Genomic DNA, 16,056 nt, shown 5'->3' on the forward strand with positions numbered 1-16,056 from the left:
ACCACCCTGGGCGAGGGTGATGTGACCTTGCATTCCGGAAACCGGGGCCTGGGGATGAGAGGCCGAAGGTCGCACAGGTAGTGCTGGGCAGGACAGAGACACAGGCTTGTGGACCGCCCAGTTCCGAGCCTTTGCTTCCCACCGCAGGTAGGAACCCGTGCTCCCTCCCTCCCGCCTCCCTCCCTTCCACCTGCGGTCCCGCCACGGCGGGGCAGGGGCTGGAAGGGCTGAGCCTCGGGCTTCTGCGACTCCCAGGGAGACACGGTTTTCTGCACGGCATTTTGGCGCCCTGTTTTATCTGCAATTGCAGGGGTTTGGAACTCTTTTCCTGGGCGCGGGAACAAATCCCGGTGGCCTCCCATTCACTCGGTCTCCAGGTTCGCCGTCTAACCCAGAGCTGGCGGCACGCCGGCCAGCAAATGGGGGCGAGTGCGCTCACGCCTTTGTCCTTCCTTTTCTCAGACCCCCTGCGATGACCCTCCTGGCACCGCCAGCGCACCTGGCTCCCTGAGGGCAGCGTTCTCCGTGCCTTGTGCACTGCAGTAGCCACCCCCCAACCTCACCCAGAAGGGTGCCGGGTGCACTGCAGGAGCCCAGCAGCCCTGGGCAGGGAAGACGTGTCAGCAGCCCTGCGTCTGAATTGTCTCACCCTCGCGTGACAGACTCCACGCACGGAAACAGCACTGGAATATTGACTGAAGTTCTGCAGCGCTTAGAAGGGGCTGACCGCCAAGCCGGATGCTTCCCAAGCATGTTTTTATTCAGTCTTCACCACAGCGCCCCCCTCTCTCCCACAGAGGTCCCTTTGGTCACCACCCCCTTTTACAGATGAGGAAACTGAGGCTCAGGGCATGGCACGACTTGTTCAAGGCCACCCGCTTGTGGCTTCTGAACCCAGGTGTGTTTGAACTCCAAGCCCAGTGCCCTGTTTCTGCCCACACACCCACACGAAAACAAATGATTAAAAACACAGTAACATAAACCACCCACAGAGTCCCTCCCGAAACAAGTCTACGCCCTCACACTCCTGTGAGGGTGAAGCTTATTTATACAGCCCTGGTGTCCTCCTGGTATTGTCTGCAAATCTCTCTCCAGGGGATCACGTCCTCTGACCACCTCTACGGATAATTATAATAATCACAATAACCATGAACGTAGCAGAGATTGAATGTTTTGTGCCAGCTGTGTTTTGTAGATGCCCGCTTGTTTAATCCTCACCCAAGCTGCTCCAAGAGAGGTTTCTCGTCTCCGCTCGCAGATGATGATCTGGAGGCACAGAGAGGCTAAATAACTGGGTCCAGGTCACGCAGAGCGGATGTTCAAATCCAGGCGGCCTGGATGATCCTAACCACCGTCCGATCCTGGGAATAGCGACCGGAACAGCGAAGCAGTAACGGCTCCCGCCACCGGGCGGGACCCGCACTGTGCCAGGCGCGGCCGAGGGCTCCACAGGCCTCAGCTCCTGACCCTCCTGGCAGCCCTGAGAGCCAGTGGTGTGTCGGTAACCTGTTTTCTGCCAAAAAGCCTAAGCCTGTGCTCCTAGCTGCCCAGCCACGATGTGCTGCAGCCCATTCACTCACTCACTCGCTCGTGCATCACAGATGTATGAATTCGAATGTGCCAGGCGCCAGCGGAGGGGCCAGAGACGGAGCAGAGAGGGAATGCGACGAACGTCCTTGCTCTCATGTCTGTCAGTAAACAAAGAACCAAATCATCAGTTGCAGCAACTGCAGGCACTGGATGGCTTTGTGAAGAAAGTGCAGGCTCCTGGCCACCTTCCTGACCCGGTTGTCTGCCACCATCCACCCCCTGCTCGCTGCGCCGAGTCCCAGGGACCCCCCGCCTCCGTGTCCCTCAGACAGAAGAGCCACACGTATTCTTATCAGGGGACCCCCCCTCTGCTATCACCACTCCTTGTGACCCTTCCCCCAGATGGCCACAGGGCGGGTCTCTCCCTCCCTTTGTGACTCTCCTTAAATTTCACCTACTCAGAGAAACCTCCTCCAGCCTCTTGATCTAAAACAGTTTCATTCTCCCACATCAGCTGACTTCCTTTCCTTCGTGGCGTGGCATTGGCCCCTGCCCGATCGGCACACGCTACCCCTCTCCCGTCTCGTGTTCTCTGCCTCCTCTGCTAGAATGTAAGGGCCATGAGGGCTGAGGGTAGGCGCTTGCGTCTGAAAGTTCAGGCCGGAGTCGTTGACCCCGAGAACAGCACCAGGCCCGGAAACTGGAACGCAGTCAAATGCTGGGCACGTGGTAGGTCGCCACGCGCTTCCTGACCCTATTACGGTTTTGAGGAGCCGGGTAACTAGCTGTGGCCAACGAGTGGAGAGCGGCAGTGCTGCATGTGGCCGCTGGGCCAAAGCATTTAATGTAATAGCCCATGGGAGACCCCGGGGGCAGGACCCTTGGGCGATTTCCCTTCCTGGGCACCCCAGTCCCCGACACCACCCACGGGGATGGCGTGCCCCTGCCGGCCCACCGTGCACACGGGTGGGGAATAAGCCTTTGTTCTTCTAAGGCTCTGAAGTTGCAGACTTATCTGGAACGACACCGTGACCTGGACTACTCTGATGAATGATGCATGGTCTTCCTCACTCTGCCCTTTGTGCTTGCTGGTGTCGCTTCCAAAGGACTTTCTCGGTGCTTCCATGGTTCTGAGAGGTGAATCCTCTCCTTCTCCTCCGCCAGGCGACCCGGCCGGGAAAGGGCTGCCACCTCTTCCTCGCAGCCTGGGACCTGCACGCGCCACGATGAGACACTTAGGCAGAGGGTGGCCCTGCGACCTGGGCGAGGGAGAGCTGACTGACCTGTGTGAGGCTGGCAGTCCCTTTTGCAGATTATCTCTGAGGTCAGAGCAGAGCTGGTTTGACCAGTTGGTGACCATGACACCCAGCAACTGCTCTGGAAACAGGTGGTTATTTTTTTTAGGTCTGGGAATGACAGACAGCTCTTGGGCAGGTTCAGCCAGAGAAGGTTCTCACGGTTTGTGCTGGGAGGAGGGGGAGGTCGGGGTTGCTGGGGAGGATGTACAGAGGTGGACAAGGAGACGTAAATAAACAAGACATTCCTTCTGGGGGGACCGTCTTGATTCCCCCCTGAATATATGCTTGGCGTTGGCTGTAAATAGCAGAGAGCCAAAATAACACCAGCTGAAATGAGAGAGGAGTCTCGTCCTCCCTCACGTTACAGTCCAGAGACACCGTCTGGTGCTGGCCTGGGCCTCCTGCTCCACCAACTGCAGAGACTGAGACCTTCTCGTCTCCTTGTTTTGTCTCTACGGGTTCCACTCACACAGCTACCTCATGGACCAGAGAGTCACTTGAGTTCCAGCCATCACGTCCACATTCCATCCAGCAAGAAGAAGGAAGGAAAAAAGAAGGAAAAGGCACACACAAAAATCTATAGAAATTTTTGCAAGCTACCATGCAAACATTTTTGCCTACGTCTCATTGGCCAATGTTAGTCACGAGGCCACACCTGGTTGCAAGGGAGGCTGGGAGATCCAGGCTTCACTCTGGGTGGTTATGGACTCAGTTAAAAGCGAGGGGTTTCACTGCTATGCATGAGGGGGCGATGGCTTTTGGGAGGCAACTAGAAACTGCCAGATCCTGAAAGGGTCAAACAGATTTTGCTGACAATTCCAAGTTGTGTTCCTTTGGGAAACTGGTGGGAAATATGTACTTTTCTGCAGCAAAATGCTGATATATCTTTTTAAGGATTTTTACAATTCATTTTGAGAGAGGGAGAAAGAGAGGGAGAGAAACATCAATGTGTGGTTGCTTCTTGTTCACCCCCTACTGGGGACCTGGCCTGCAACCCAGGCATGTTCCCTGAGTGGGAACTGAACCTTTGGTTTGCAGGCTGGCACTCAATCCACTGAGCCACACCAGCCAGGGCAAAATGCTGATATTTTTATACATAAAAACTTAGTGTAAGATTTCAAATAATTCTCAGACTGTGTGGAGCTCCAGCCTGGGACGTCATGGGTTCCCTTAGGGTAAGATTACTTCATCTGGAACCAGGGTTGGAGGTGAGGGAGACAGAAGGGAAAAACACTGTGTGTGTGTGTGGGTGGGGGTGGTGAGAAAACATGAGTCTATTTAATGTGGTTGGTGGTGTTTATTTTGCTTTTAGATTCAAGAGTAGATTGTCAAAGGGACCAGTGTTGCACGTGAGAATCCATGTGACAAATTCCATTGGCAATGGAAAAAAAAAAAGGCAGAAAGAAAAACTGCCCTGAGTCATTTGTCCACAGGTTGGCCATAGCTATAGAATGGGTTTAGAGCCAGGTTCAAGGGCGCGGAAACACCCGAACAACGCCCCCTGCCTTCCTACGAGTGAACTGATGTTGGAACCCCTCAGAGGAGCTATGGATGAAATGTCAGAGGGAATACACATGGGGAGACAGCCCAATGCTTAGGAGACTCCTGATTTTTCTGAGTGGAGGAGATACTTAGGGAGGACGGCAGCTGGGAGGGACGCTCTTGAGAATCTGGGGTTGGAGGTGGTAAATGGCTGTTTGACCTTTTGCCCAGGTGACCCGGAATCCTCCCAAAAAGTTGTCATGAGTTTCCCTAAATAACAGAGACCCCCTCTAATTTTTTTTCTTAGTAACGATGATAATAGCTCCATCAGGCACTGGGCAAGAGCTTTACCTGCATCAGCCCTACTAATCTTCTTGGCATCCTTATGAGATTTGTGCTTTTCCCCATTGGACAGATGAGGAAGCTGAAGCTCAGAGAGGTTAAGCCACTTACGCATAGACACACAGCGAGGAAGTAGCAGAGTTGGGCTCAAACCCAGGTCTTTGTGACTCACAAGCTCTCAGTCTCAGCCACTGCCTTTAAAAAGCTGTATTATTCTCCATAGACAATGGAATACGCCTCAGCCATAAGAAAGAATGGAATCTTACCATTCGCAACAGCACAGATGTACCTAGAAGGTGTTAACGCCCAGGGAACTAAGTCGGAGAGAGGCGCATGCCATATGATCTCACTTACACATGGAATCTAAAGAACAAAATAAATGAACAAACAAAAGGGAAACAAACCCAGACACAGAGAACAGACTGATGGCTGCCACAGGGGAGGGGTAAAAAAGGTGAAGGGATTAAGAGGCACAGGTTGGGCCCAGGCCAGGGAGCTCGGTTGGCTAGAGCGTCGTCCTGGCTGTGGGTTCAGCTCCCCAGTCAGGGCACACACCTAGGCTGCAGGTTCAATCCCCGGTCGTGGTGCGTGTGGGAGGCAACGGGTCGATGTTTCCCTCCCTTTGATGTTTCTCTCTCTCTCTCTTTTCTGTCCCCTCTCTTTAAAATCAATAAACATCCGCAGGTGAGAATGTTTTTTTAAAAAAGGAACCAACCAATGAATGCAGAAATAAGTGAAACAACAGACTGGTGTTTCTCTTTCTCCTCTCCTCTCTCTCTAAAATCAATCAATAAATTTTTTAAAATGTTTAAAGTGCAGGCTGGGAGTGACAAAGTAGTCTCAGGGCTGTGAAGTACAGCCCAGGGAATGTTGCCAATAATATTGTGATAACGGTGTACGGTGCCTGGAGGGTCCTGAAGTTATTGGGGGGATCACTTTGTAAGTTGTATAAACGTCTATCCACTACGCTGTGCGACCCGAAACCAATCTGGCACTGAATACTGACTAGAATTGAACACAAAGTTAATTGGAAACATCTTGTATTGTCTGGCTTCAGGAAATCAGCCTCAGAGCTCCCCACGTGCCTGTGTCGGCCTGCCTTCGCTGCCTCCTGTCACCCCTAGGGAGGGCCTCCGCCCCACGGGGGGAGCACGAGGGATCCTCGGACTCCCCGTGTAGGACACGTCACAGCCCTTCAGAAGCCACAGTCCCCACACCCCACGTCCCACATAAAGTGAAACCAGCACAAAAATGCCTGGGACTTGGAAGAGAGCCCCGCTCTCGGAAGGCGGCTGGGCCTGGTGGGGCGGTCCCCGCCGGGCAGGCAGGGATGGGGAGCAACAGGCAGGCAGGGCCTATCCCCTCGGAGATGCGTCAACAAGCGAACGCACTGATTACAGACAGTAAGAAGCGCCATGGAAGGCGCGTGGGTGGGTGGGTGGGGGGTGAGGAGCCGACTGAGGCAGACCGAAGTCGGTCCTCGGCCCGTACACTCCCCGTCACCCCTCCTGGGGGTCCCCTTGCTCCCTCCTCTCTCCTGAGCCCCCTTTCCCAGCCTGGGCAGCTCTCCTCCTCTCCCAAGCAGCAGCCTAGACACTGGTCTTTCTGCGATGCTGCCCTTGAGCCTCCCAGGCTGCCCCTTTGGACTCACCGTCGTCCTTGCATCCAGCTGTGTTACGGGGGGCAACCTGCCCGAGCCTCGGTTTCTGCGTCTGTGGCACCAGGGTGAAAGCAGGACCTGCTTCAGAAGGATGCTGGGAGGATGAAATAGCGTAATTCACGTTACTGCAGGCGAGGAGCTCGGAACCGGCGTGGGCCGCAGCAGGCCCTGCGCTGTGTGGGCAGGTGCTGCTGCTGCTGCTGGTGTCGCCACCCCGACGGCAGGTCACGGCCCTTTGAGGACAGCAGGTCTGGACAGCAGGCAGCGTTTTGGGTGCCGTGGAATTCGGTCATTCTCAATCCCAGCTCCTCGTTAGTCGTCCCCAGGAAGCCTTTCAGGGCACTGACCTCCGGCACCTGCCCAGAGCAATTCTTTCTGTTTGGATGGGGTGGGGCCCAGGCGTGAGTGGCTTTGGAAGGTTCCCAGGTGGCTCCACGGTGCAGCCACGGTTGAAAGCCGCCGGCCTAAGCCAAGCTCCTGTACCGGGTGGCAGAACCGGGTCCCAGAGAAGGCTGGGCTTGCTTAGGTCACAACGCAAGCGGGGCTGGGAGTCTTGGACCTTGTGTCTCTGGGAGTTTGATTCCCCACCCCCACCCCCTGCTTGTCTGTGAAGGGCTGCCTGTGCCCCCCCCCGGGCTGCAGAAGGTGAGGGCGCTGGCTCCTGGCTGCCCCCGCCCCATCCCTGGGCAGCTGCGCACGCACCTGGCTGAGAGAGGGACCTCTGGGGAAGCCGGTCTCACGCCCCCCGACAGCCAGGGCCGTGGAGGCTGGGAGGGGGTGGGGCATCTGTTCCGAACAATCGTGGGAGGGACACACACACCGACTCCTGTCACTGGGGGCCAGGGCAGGAGACAGACAGGTGAAATCCTCCTCCGCCGAGTCAGTGACAGGTGGCTGGCGTCACAGGGAAACACTCCTGGCAGCCGCATTTCCTGGAAAAGGGTAGCAGGGGCCCTACGGAGGGCTAGCTCGCCGTGGACGGGGCTCACGCCCTCAGAGGCAGAGGGGCGCAGCAGAAACGCCCTGGCGCCCACGGACCTAGGTTCAGACATCCACCAGCCGTGTGGGCTTCTCTGGGCTTCAACATCCTGCTCTGTCAAATGGGGCTAAATCGGGTTGTTAGGAAAATGAAGTAAGTCCATGAATGAAAAGGGCTTGGCACGTGCTAATCGGTCCATCAGAGGGGGTTGGTGTTATTATAACTGTGTTGTTACTGTTCTCCACTGAGGGGGCCTCAGGAGAGGAGATGGGGGTGGTAGCCCTGCCCCTGCTTGGGGAGAAAGAGGTCAGTGTGCGGGTGTTGGGGTGTTAGTGGGGGGCAGCTCTGGTTGACCTCAGGGAGGACATCCGGTCCCCATCATTCCCAGAGGGGATTTCCAGAGGGGCAGGAAGCTGGCCGGGGGGGGGGGGGGGGGTTAAGCTGAGGGGCAGGGAGGTCAGGGCCCGGGTCATCCTCCTGCCTGGCCCCCGAGATGATCCACAATATCTGTGTGTGAGTGTGTGTGTATTTTTGACTCACATAAAAAATTAGTTACAACCATTTTAAAAGCCAGGAGATTGTTACCTAAACGTTTGGGTTTTCTTGAGAAAGTGGGGGGATTTCTCCCTGACAGGGGGAATGGGGCTCCGCAGCCCCCACAGTCCTGACCCTGTCCGCTTCCCTCCCCTGCCCCCCACCACCGCGCCCCCACCCGAGGGGTCTTCAAGGCCTGCTCTCCAGGGCAGCAGCCTGTACTGTACGCCAGGGTCACAGCCCCACCTTGCTCGGTGGTCCCGTCTTAGGTGGCAGCAGCCACGCTCACTGAGATTCACCACGTGTGTTCTGTGCACCAGTTTTTTTACAGCCACCGCTCCAGGCAGGCCCCACAGGGGCTCGTGGGAGGGCACCCGTGGCTGTCTGTCCCCACCCCTGCACCCCACGCCGAGCTGCTGTGGGCGGAGCCGGGCGCAGGCTGGGGACTGGAGCCCGTGGCCTGGGCGCAGTCATCGACTCCAGGCCTTGGGTAAGTGGCTTTGCTTTTCCGGGCCCCCGTTCCCTCCTCTGCAGGAAGGAGATCCTGCTGCCTGCTGCCTGCTGCCTGCTGCCTGGGGTTGTGGCGGAGACGAAGAAAATGCACGCAAAATGCTTAAGGAGGGGTTTCCTCCTCCACGGCCGCTGTTACTATACAGGGTCCGGCAAAAGGAAGGCCCGCTCCGGAGTGTGGTTGGTAGGGTGACAATATGGGTGTGATGCTTTATAGTTTTAACTTGAACATTTCACCTACAATGTCATATGGTGTGCTTGAGTGCAATATTGTTATGTGATAGGATTACATGCTTATGATGTTGTAATAAAAGATTGTGTAACGAAACCCAGGGGCGTTATTTGTGCCGCACCCTGCGTGGGAAACCAGAAGATCTACAGATTTGTTTGGGAGGTTCACGAACGAGCAAGGTGACAGCGTGTGGCCTGTGGTGGCAGCGCCGCCTCCCTGCCACCCCCCTCTCCTCGGCCTCCCCCCGTTGCGGACAGAGGACACTGAGCCATTGTGAGAACACCATACCACGGGACCTTTTATTAGAACAGACGTGTTTCGTACAGGCTGAAGACCCGGGAACCCTGGGAAGTTTTCGCTCAGCTGCAGACACCAGAAGTCACACAAGCCACGGCCGCTGTGCCACTGGGTGACAGACAGGGTCCCAGGGTGCTGCTGGGCACAGGAGCTCCCGCCCTTCCATGTGGGCGTTCCGGGCAGGGGCGGGCTGCTCAGCCTGGGCTGCTGGTGCGTTCCCTGGTCTGGGGTTTTCCAGAGGGGGGTTCCAAGCCCCCAACGTGGAGAAATGGCCTTGGCTGATGCGGTAGAATCTTCGAGGTCCTTGGCCAATGACTGCTTGAGGAAACAGCCGAGAATTGGGACAGAAGATACACAGCCCGAACAGAAGTCCTCATAGCACAGGCCTGGCAAGAAGGAGGCCCGGAGAGGGTGGGGGGCACGGGGCCGACAGACCGGAGCCCCAGGGAGCTTGCGCACGCCACTTCCCCCTTCCCGGGCCTCCGTGTTCCCATCTGAGAAATGGCCATACGACCCATACCACTGGTTTGCACAACGGTACAAATAAACAGTGAGTGGTACAGCAAAGCCACTCTGATCTTTTCTTTGATGACCCTGGAAGGCTGGGTTTGGGGAGAAGTTCAAGCTGACTATCGAGGGCTTTCAGCCGGACCACAAGGTGCTGTTAAAGTGGCAGCACCTGGACACCCTCCTCCCTCACCGTCTGACCACAGGACTCAGCTACTGCGACCTCACCCTGCAAGTGAAGCCCAGGCCGTTTTTATTTCCAGCCCTGGGAGACACCCTTCACCCCACAGTCAGGAGAACTCACAAGGGGCCCTGTGTCTGCCAGGGCATCAGAGTTAAGAGCCCCTCCCCCTCCCCCACCAGGAACACTGAGGCCACACCCCATTCTGCAGATGGTAAGACGGAGGCCCGAGAGCCACTCCGTCTGATACACACACACACACACACACACACACACAGAGGCAAGAGACCCACAAAGGAAGCTGGCGCCATTTGCTTTGGCTCCGCTTGTTAAAAGATGAGGCATAGCTGTTCTTGGCCGGAGAAGAGGGATTATCATCTTCTCTCTGCCTCACCATTTTTTTTTCTTCCCAAGGAGCTGGGACTTTTTAATAGAAGTTGGTTCGTGTGCAGGCATTTTATTCCTCAATTAATTTCCATCTAAATGAGGTTTTCCCGGAGTTAACCAGTGTTTTAGTTCCATTTGAGCTTAATTTGTATGACTGAAACCTCCGTTTCTGCCGATTCCAATTTGCCGGGTGATTCTAGCTCTCATTACCTGGGCCAGCACGCCCCCTCTGCAGGCAGCCGCCCCGGAGCTGGGAGCTGGGAGCTGGGAGCTGGGAGCTGGGCCGGTTTCCATCAGCAATTCAGGGGCAGGAAGAGTCCCTCTCCTCTCCCAGTACCACTCAATAAATAGGAAATAAATTATTAAAGAAGCAATGTTCTGATGAGGGATCCCCATGATGGTATTTACAATGCAAAGCAACCACCTCTAAAGAACAACCCTCAGAAAGTAAAGACAAACAAACAAAACCCGGCCCCAGATGGAGGGGAGAGGACAACTCTCCGGGCCTCAGCGCAGGTGGGTGTGGCAGTGAGAAGGGAGGAAGAGGCTGCGATCAGCATTGCTTCCCAGCACGGGCGCCGCGCCTGGGCTGGGGCTGGCCGGTGCAGGACGCGGCGAGTTTTTAAGGAACGCTAGAGGTTTTTAATTTTTTTTATGAGACAAAATTTTTATATTTAGCTGGAGAGAAAAGCAAGAGATATGCACGTGAGAGTACTTTGGGTATTTGGGGAGGAGAATATGGCAGAAGAAAAGACAGAAGTAGGACTTGGAGAAAAAACAAGTGCTTCCGAACCTCTGGGAGCACCCTGAATTTTGGCCTCGTTACGCAAAGCCTTCTGGGAAAGATGGGTCAGAACAAGCCAGCGACGGGGCCTCTGAGACGGAGACCCTGTGTCCCCCGGACATCTGAATCTCGTTTTCCTTCTGAAAGACGGACTTTCCTTCAAAGGGAGGGAGGAAGTACAGGGATGGAGTCGCACCTGGATGGACTAGAAACGTCCCTGGGTGGGGGCTTGGGACCAGTTAGCTTTCTCTTCATTAACGAGAGGGAAGTTGCATACTGCTTCTGGCTTTCACTCTCGTGATGAAGACCCTCCTAAAAACAATCCGGGATGTTTGTCCTTCTTTCTCTACGTCTCCGTGAGCTCAGTCTGTCCTTGAAGAACGGCCCAGGGCTCGGGTGGTCACTTTGGGTCGTATCTCAGAAACTCCTCCGCGTCTCAAAGGGGGACACCGCAGCCCAGAGAAAAGGGGCGATTGGCCCAGGCTCAGTCGGTCGCTCCGTGAACGAATACCGGTAGCAGGAAGGTCAGGGACTGCCTGTCCTTGACCTCAGGCCACATCTGCCCCCCGATTCCCGGACTGGTTCTCGAACTCGGTCCTCCTCGGGAGCGGGTTCCGGCAGCCTGTCTCATTACCGGGAGCAGGGAGTAATGAGGGCAGGCCGAGACAGAGCCGTGCCGGGGATCGGGAGTTCTGGTCAAAAGTAAGGTTGCCGGTGCCCCAACACGAGTTTCTATGTTTGGAGGGGAAAACACAGAACATGTAAGGGAAACGAGAGCAGCACACCAAGTGAGCGGGAGGGACGAAGATCTCCCCCAGGGGGCGCTCGAGCAGCCTTCGGGCAAACCTTCCCCCAGCCAGGGGGACTCCTTTGCTCAGGCGGCTTGGGCTAAGGCAGGGCAGAGTCACAGGACCCGAGGAACCACAGGCCCACCAAACCCAAAGCTGGCCCAGCCGAGCTGCCTGTTTCCGGGCAAGAAGAGTGACTTTGCAAAGGGAGGGAGCCGTCTCCCGCCACCAACCACTGCTGGTTGCTCAGAGAGGCGAGCCAGTGACGACCTCTAGGTCCTGCTCCCCAGGATGCGCCTGAGATGACCTTCTTGTGGGGGACCTGTCGCTGCTCCTTTTACCTTATTTTTTAACTTCAAAAATATCTTTGCTCTCTCTCGAGGGAGAAAACAGCAAGAGACCACGCACAAAAAAGGGCTTTCGCTTTGGGTGTGTGCACCTCTCCCTGGGGGGCCGAATCCCCGTCACAAGGCAGCAGGTCCACTGCAGAGGGAACAGAGCATCGCAGGGGAGGGGGAGGAAGTGGCGCCAGGAGACAGAAGCCCGAGGAACCGACAGGAAACCAACCAGGTAGGCTCAGAGAGGCCCAGGAGGGACCCTGCCCACTAATACCTGCCGTGGCATAAGGCTGAGACCAAGATAGGCATCTCCCCTTCTCTTTGTCACATCCCTTGCCTTGGTCTCCAGGTTTGAGCTTCTCGTCTGAGCCAAGTGCACGGGGTCCCAGTGTGGACCCCGCGCCACTCCCAGCCACCGTGGGCTCCAAACGCAGGCAGCGGCTTCGATACGCACCCACGGAAGGAAGCCTCACCAGCCCCCCGAGAGGCGGCACCTCTGTCTCCCGTGGGCTGCCTGGGGCACTTTCACGGGTGATTTTGACTCTGTGCGGGTTTCGCCTTCCACACTAACTGTAGACGCCAGCCCCCACGTAAACTGTGACTCCACTGTGCCAGTTCAGTGCCTTAGCTCATAAGCTTCTTGTCCATTTTCTTTTTTTTGGTACCTCAGTGAGGCAGCTGGAGGGCAGGGGCTGGGGCGCAGGCCTGGACCTCACCGATGGAGGGCCAAGCAAGGCACCTGGGGGCCTGAAATGCTTCCGGGCCACCTCCAGGACGTGCTGGGGCCTACGGCTCAGGGGGTCCCACCTACAGGGGAAAGAGCAACGTCCCCGCCCACCCCCGGCTTGTCAAATCCCACCTACAGAGATAGGAGGGGAAAGAGAGATGCACAGAAATAATTTAGAAGACCCCCTGCTCCCCAAACACACACACACACACACACACACACACACACACACACACACAACCTCTCCATGTAAATAAATAGTTGAATACTGCTAATGGGGACAGAGCAAGATCTCATCACATAAATAAATAAATAAACATAAATACATACAATAAATAAAAGGTCTGCTAGCAGCCCCAGGCGAGACGGTCCCCTAGAGTTGCGTCAATGGAGGCAGTCTGAATGCGAGGCCCTGGGGCCTCTCACCTCGGTCCTGCCAAGGAGGCTGCGAAGCGAGGCTCCGCTCCGGGGAGCCTCTGTCTCCGTGAGGGGAGACTGGCGTCCAGCAGGGAGCCTGGGCAGGGAAGAGGGTTATTTATTTACACTTGCTGTACATGCCCTCCTGGGGCGCCTGCCATCGGCCTTCCGCGGTGACAGCATCGGCATCCGTAAGCCTTGGCGGGCAGGGCCCAGGTCTGGGCCAGAGGGCATCGTGGGAAGGCGGGCCCTCCTTGGCTGCCGGGACAACCGTGCTCCGCTCTCCCAGTGGAGGAAGGACGTTCGGCGTGGTTCAGGGCAGTTTCTGGCCCCACTGGGCTGATGCGAAGGCAAAGACCGGGGAGGGGCGGGGCCCTGCTTCCAAACAAAAGGATTTTTTCCCGCCAAATGTCTTGCGTGCGCCGTGAGAGATGAAGAGTCCTTGATCCCTGCTTCCACAAAGCCAGAGCCAGAGCTGGGAGCTGCCTCCTCTCGCTCCCTCCACGTCCTGCCCTGCTGCTGTTGCCACCGCAAGCTCGAAATTCACCCGCGAGGCTCCAGAAAGCCAGTTAGCTGGTGGGGGGGATGCCCCAGGTTATTTTAAGGATCCTTTCTCCCACACCCCTGTCCTCAGTTACTTCTGTGGATGGAGCAGCTGCTGGTGTTTGTGTCAGAGATGGACTCGCCCTCAGTGCCTGGCCTCACGCAAGGGAAGGTGGGCCGGCGCCAGAAACACCGGTGGGACTTCCCCAAGCTGACAAGGAACTTCTGAAGCCAGGGGGAGCCCAAGACATGGACGCTGACCCTCTGAATGTGGGCCTTTCCCCTCAAACCTGAGCTGCTGCGCCCCAGCCTGGCAAAATTCCTGAGGCAAAGGGGGTGGTTTAGGATGAGGGTGGGTGGGTGCTCGTTCAGCTGCATTGGGTAGGATCCAGGGTGTGGCACTCTGGGCGGTGTGGAGGGGCAGGCAGGCGCCAGCCGGAGGGTAAGGCCAGACGGGCTGGCGCTGCGGATGGCAGCTGGCCATGGCACTGGGGGACGGGCGGCAGATGGTCCTGTGGAATTCAGCTGGTGCCAGCAAGTGGGGCCGGGACACATTTGGGAAATGGGGGTGTAGACCATGCTGTCCCGACTGTCCTCTGTGTCCTTTCTCAGTGAGGTCGCAGGGTCTCTGTGAGTAGTCAGGGGGCATCTCGTGTAAGCCATGTGGCGGCCTCTCCTTTGCTGGAACCTGCTGGTCTGATTTTCCGACCAGGCTGGCATATGGGGAGCAGTGGCCTGAACCCTTCCTCTGCGTTTCCACACTCATTATCAGAGGACCCTACCGTCAGCTGGAATGTCCATGTCCCCTACTCATGTGCATCCCCTCTTCTGGGATTCCAGAGCCTTCTAGCCTTTGCTCTGGCCTGTTTGGGGAGGTGGCCGGCCTGAGCCCATCTCCTGGAGTTGAATTGCTGTTGATCTCTTCTAATCCCCCCACCCCCACCGACATCCCCACGAGGGATGGGTCCACGGACATGCAGCCACAAGACTGAATGAGGGGAGAAGGAGGGCAGGTGGGACGAATGAGCCCCGCCCTTCCGTATGCAGCCGGGAGCAGTGTGTGAGCAGAACCATCTACATCTTCCTGGCCAGGCCCAAGTGTTGGAGTCACGGACCCATTGCTTCTTATAAAACCTTGAGGGTTGTTTTGTGTGTGTGTGTGTGCCAACAGAGGGTGGGTGTTTCTCTTCATATGCCCAGGCCTGAATTGAGCCCCAGGATGGTGCTGGTGGAGGCTCTTAGCAGCGTGTACCCTCTTTTCCTCCTCCCCAGGAGAACAGAAAGGACAGGGTCCAGGAGCCCTCAATGTCTGTCACCAAGGAGAAGGCAGGGTGGACAGAGCGTGGGGGAGGCTGGCCCAAAGATTGGGCCCCGTCCCCGCAGGCAGCTGGCTCAGAGGAGGGCCCTTGCTTAGCGCCTGGTGCTGGAGTAGCTGCCTGCTGAGCTGTAGCTGCGGCTCCGACTCCGGCTCCGGGAGCCCAGACTGGGGCTGCGGGAGCTGGAGCTGCTGCTCGTGCGGGTCCTGCTCCGGCTCCGGGTGCGGCTGCGGCTGCGGGAGTAGCTGCGACTGCGGGAGTAGCTGCGGCTGGCTGAGCGGCTGCTGCTGCTGCTGTACCAGGAGGAGGCGCTGCTGAGGCCGCTGGACGAAGAGGGGCTGGGCCGGTAGTAGGGGATGGGGCGTTTCCGGGCGCTGTGGAGACCAGAGGGGGCGCGGGTGAGGGCCAGACTCCTCCCAGCCTTCCCGGAGCCTCAGCCTTGTCCCCAGGGAAGGCGACCAGCAGCTTTCCACTCCCCCTAGACGCTTAAGAAAAGATTCTCCCCTTGCAGTTCTGAGACCATCAAGCAAACAAAAACTAGCGCTGACAAGTCTTAAAGAGTGATAATTTCACTTTTTCACACAGAAGGCCTGGGGCGCAGAGCCTCCAGCTGGCCACGGAATTTGTTATTTTTACTTTCACTAGAACCTTCTATTTATGGAAGGGGAAGCTGATTTTCCATTCACTGTGGCCTATCAAGTTTCCTTTTGAAATAAATGTATGCACCTCTAAAAAAGGGCAAGTCTATTTAAAGAAAATTAAGTGACTGAAGCTGGGAAAACACTGAACGAGTTCATCAAGAAGCCCGAGAGTCCTCTGGAAACGCCACTCCCTTCACCCCAGCCTTCCTGCGAGTGCACCCCAAGGCCACCCTCCCTCAGGGCAGTGGGTGCAGGAGTCCCTCCCTGCGCGCCAGGGAGCAGGCGATGCCATCACCCTGTCTTCCTGCCTGGGACCCACGTTCCTTTCCCTACCCCAGGCCACCCCCAGGGAGGAGGTACAAGCGGGTCAGAAGCTCCGCCCCTTCCCTGGGGGGGGTCTCTGGGCCACGTGGCTGACCCGGGAAGGGTCAGCAGGCACCGATTTTAGGGCGGCGCTCTGCCATTCTCCCAGGCTCCCAGGCCTGGGACATGGTGCCCGCTCGGACCGCAGTCCCTCTTCTCCGACCTGACCTTTACAGAAAACCTGTCCGCTCAGGCTGACC

At 56.9% G+C, this 16,056-nt stretch overlaps 1 protein-coding gene across 1 annotated transcript in view; it reads right to left on the reverse strand.

Moving 5' to 3' along the window:
* Nucleotides 1-9,957: 9,957 nt before the first annotated feature.
* Nucleotides 9,958-16,056, reverse strand: part of SRRM4 (serine/arginine repetitive matrix 4) — a 136,854-nt gene continuing 130,755 nt past the window's right edge. The window contains exon 13 of the mRNA XM_045846134.1: nt 9,958-15,226. Coding sequence (XP_045702090.1) covers nt 14,947-15,226 — 280 coding nt within the window. The 3' untranslated portion in view covers nt 9,958-14,946. The remainder of the gene's footprint in view (nt 15,227-16,056) is intronic.

This window comes from Phyllostomus hastatus, unplaced genomic scaffold (genome assembly GCF_019186645.2).
Source record: "Phyllostomus hastatus isolate PE091 unplaced genomic scaffold, TTU_PhHast_1.1 phas_contig_1162, whole genome shotgun sequence".
In the NCBI taxonomy this organism is placed as follows: domain Eukaryota; kingdom Metazoa; phylum Chordata; class Mammalia; order Chiroptera; family Phyllostomidae; genus Phyllostomus; species Phyllostomus hastatus.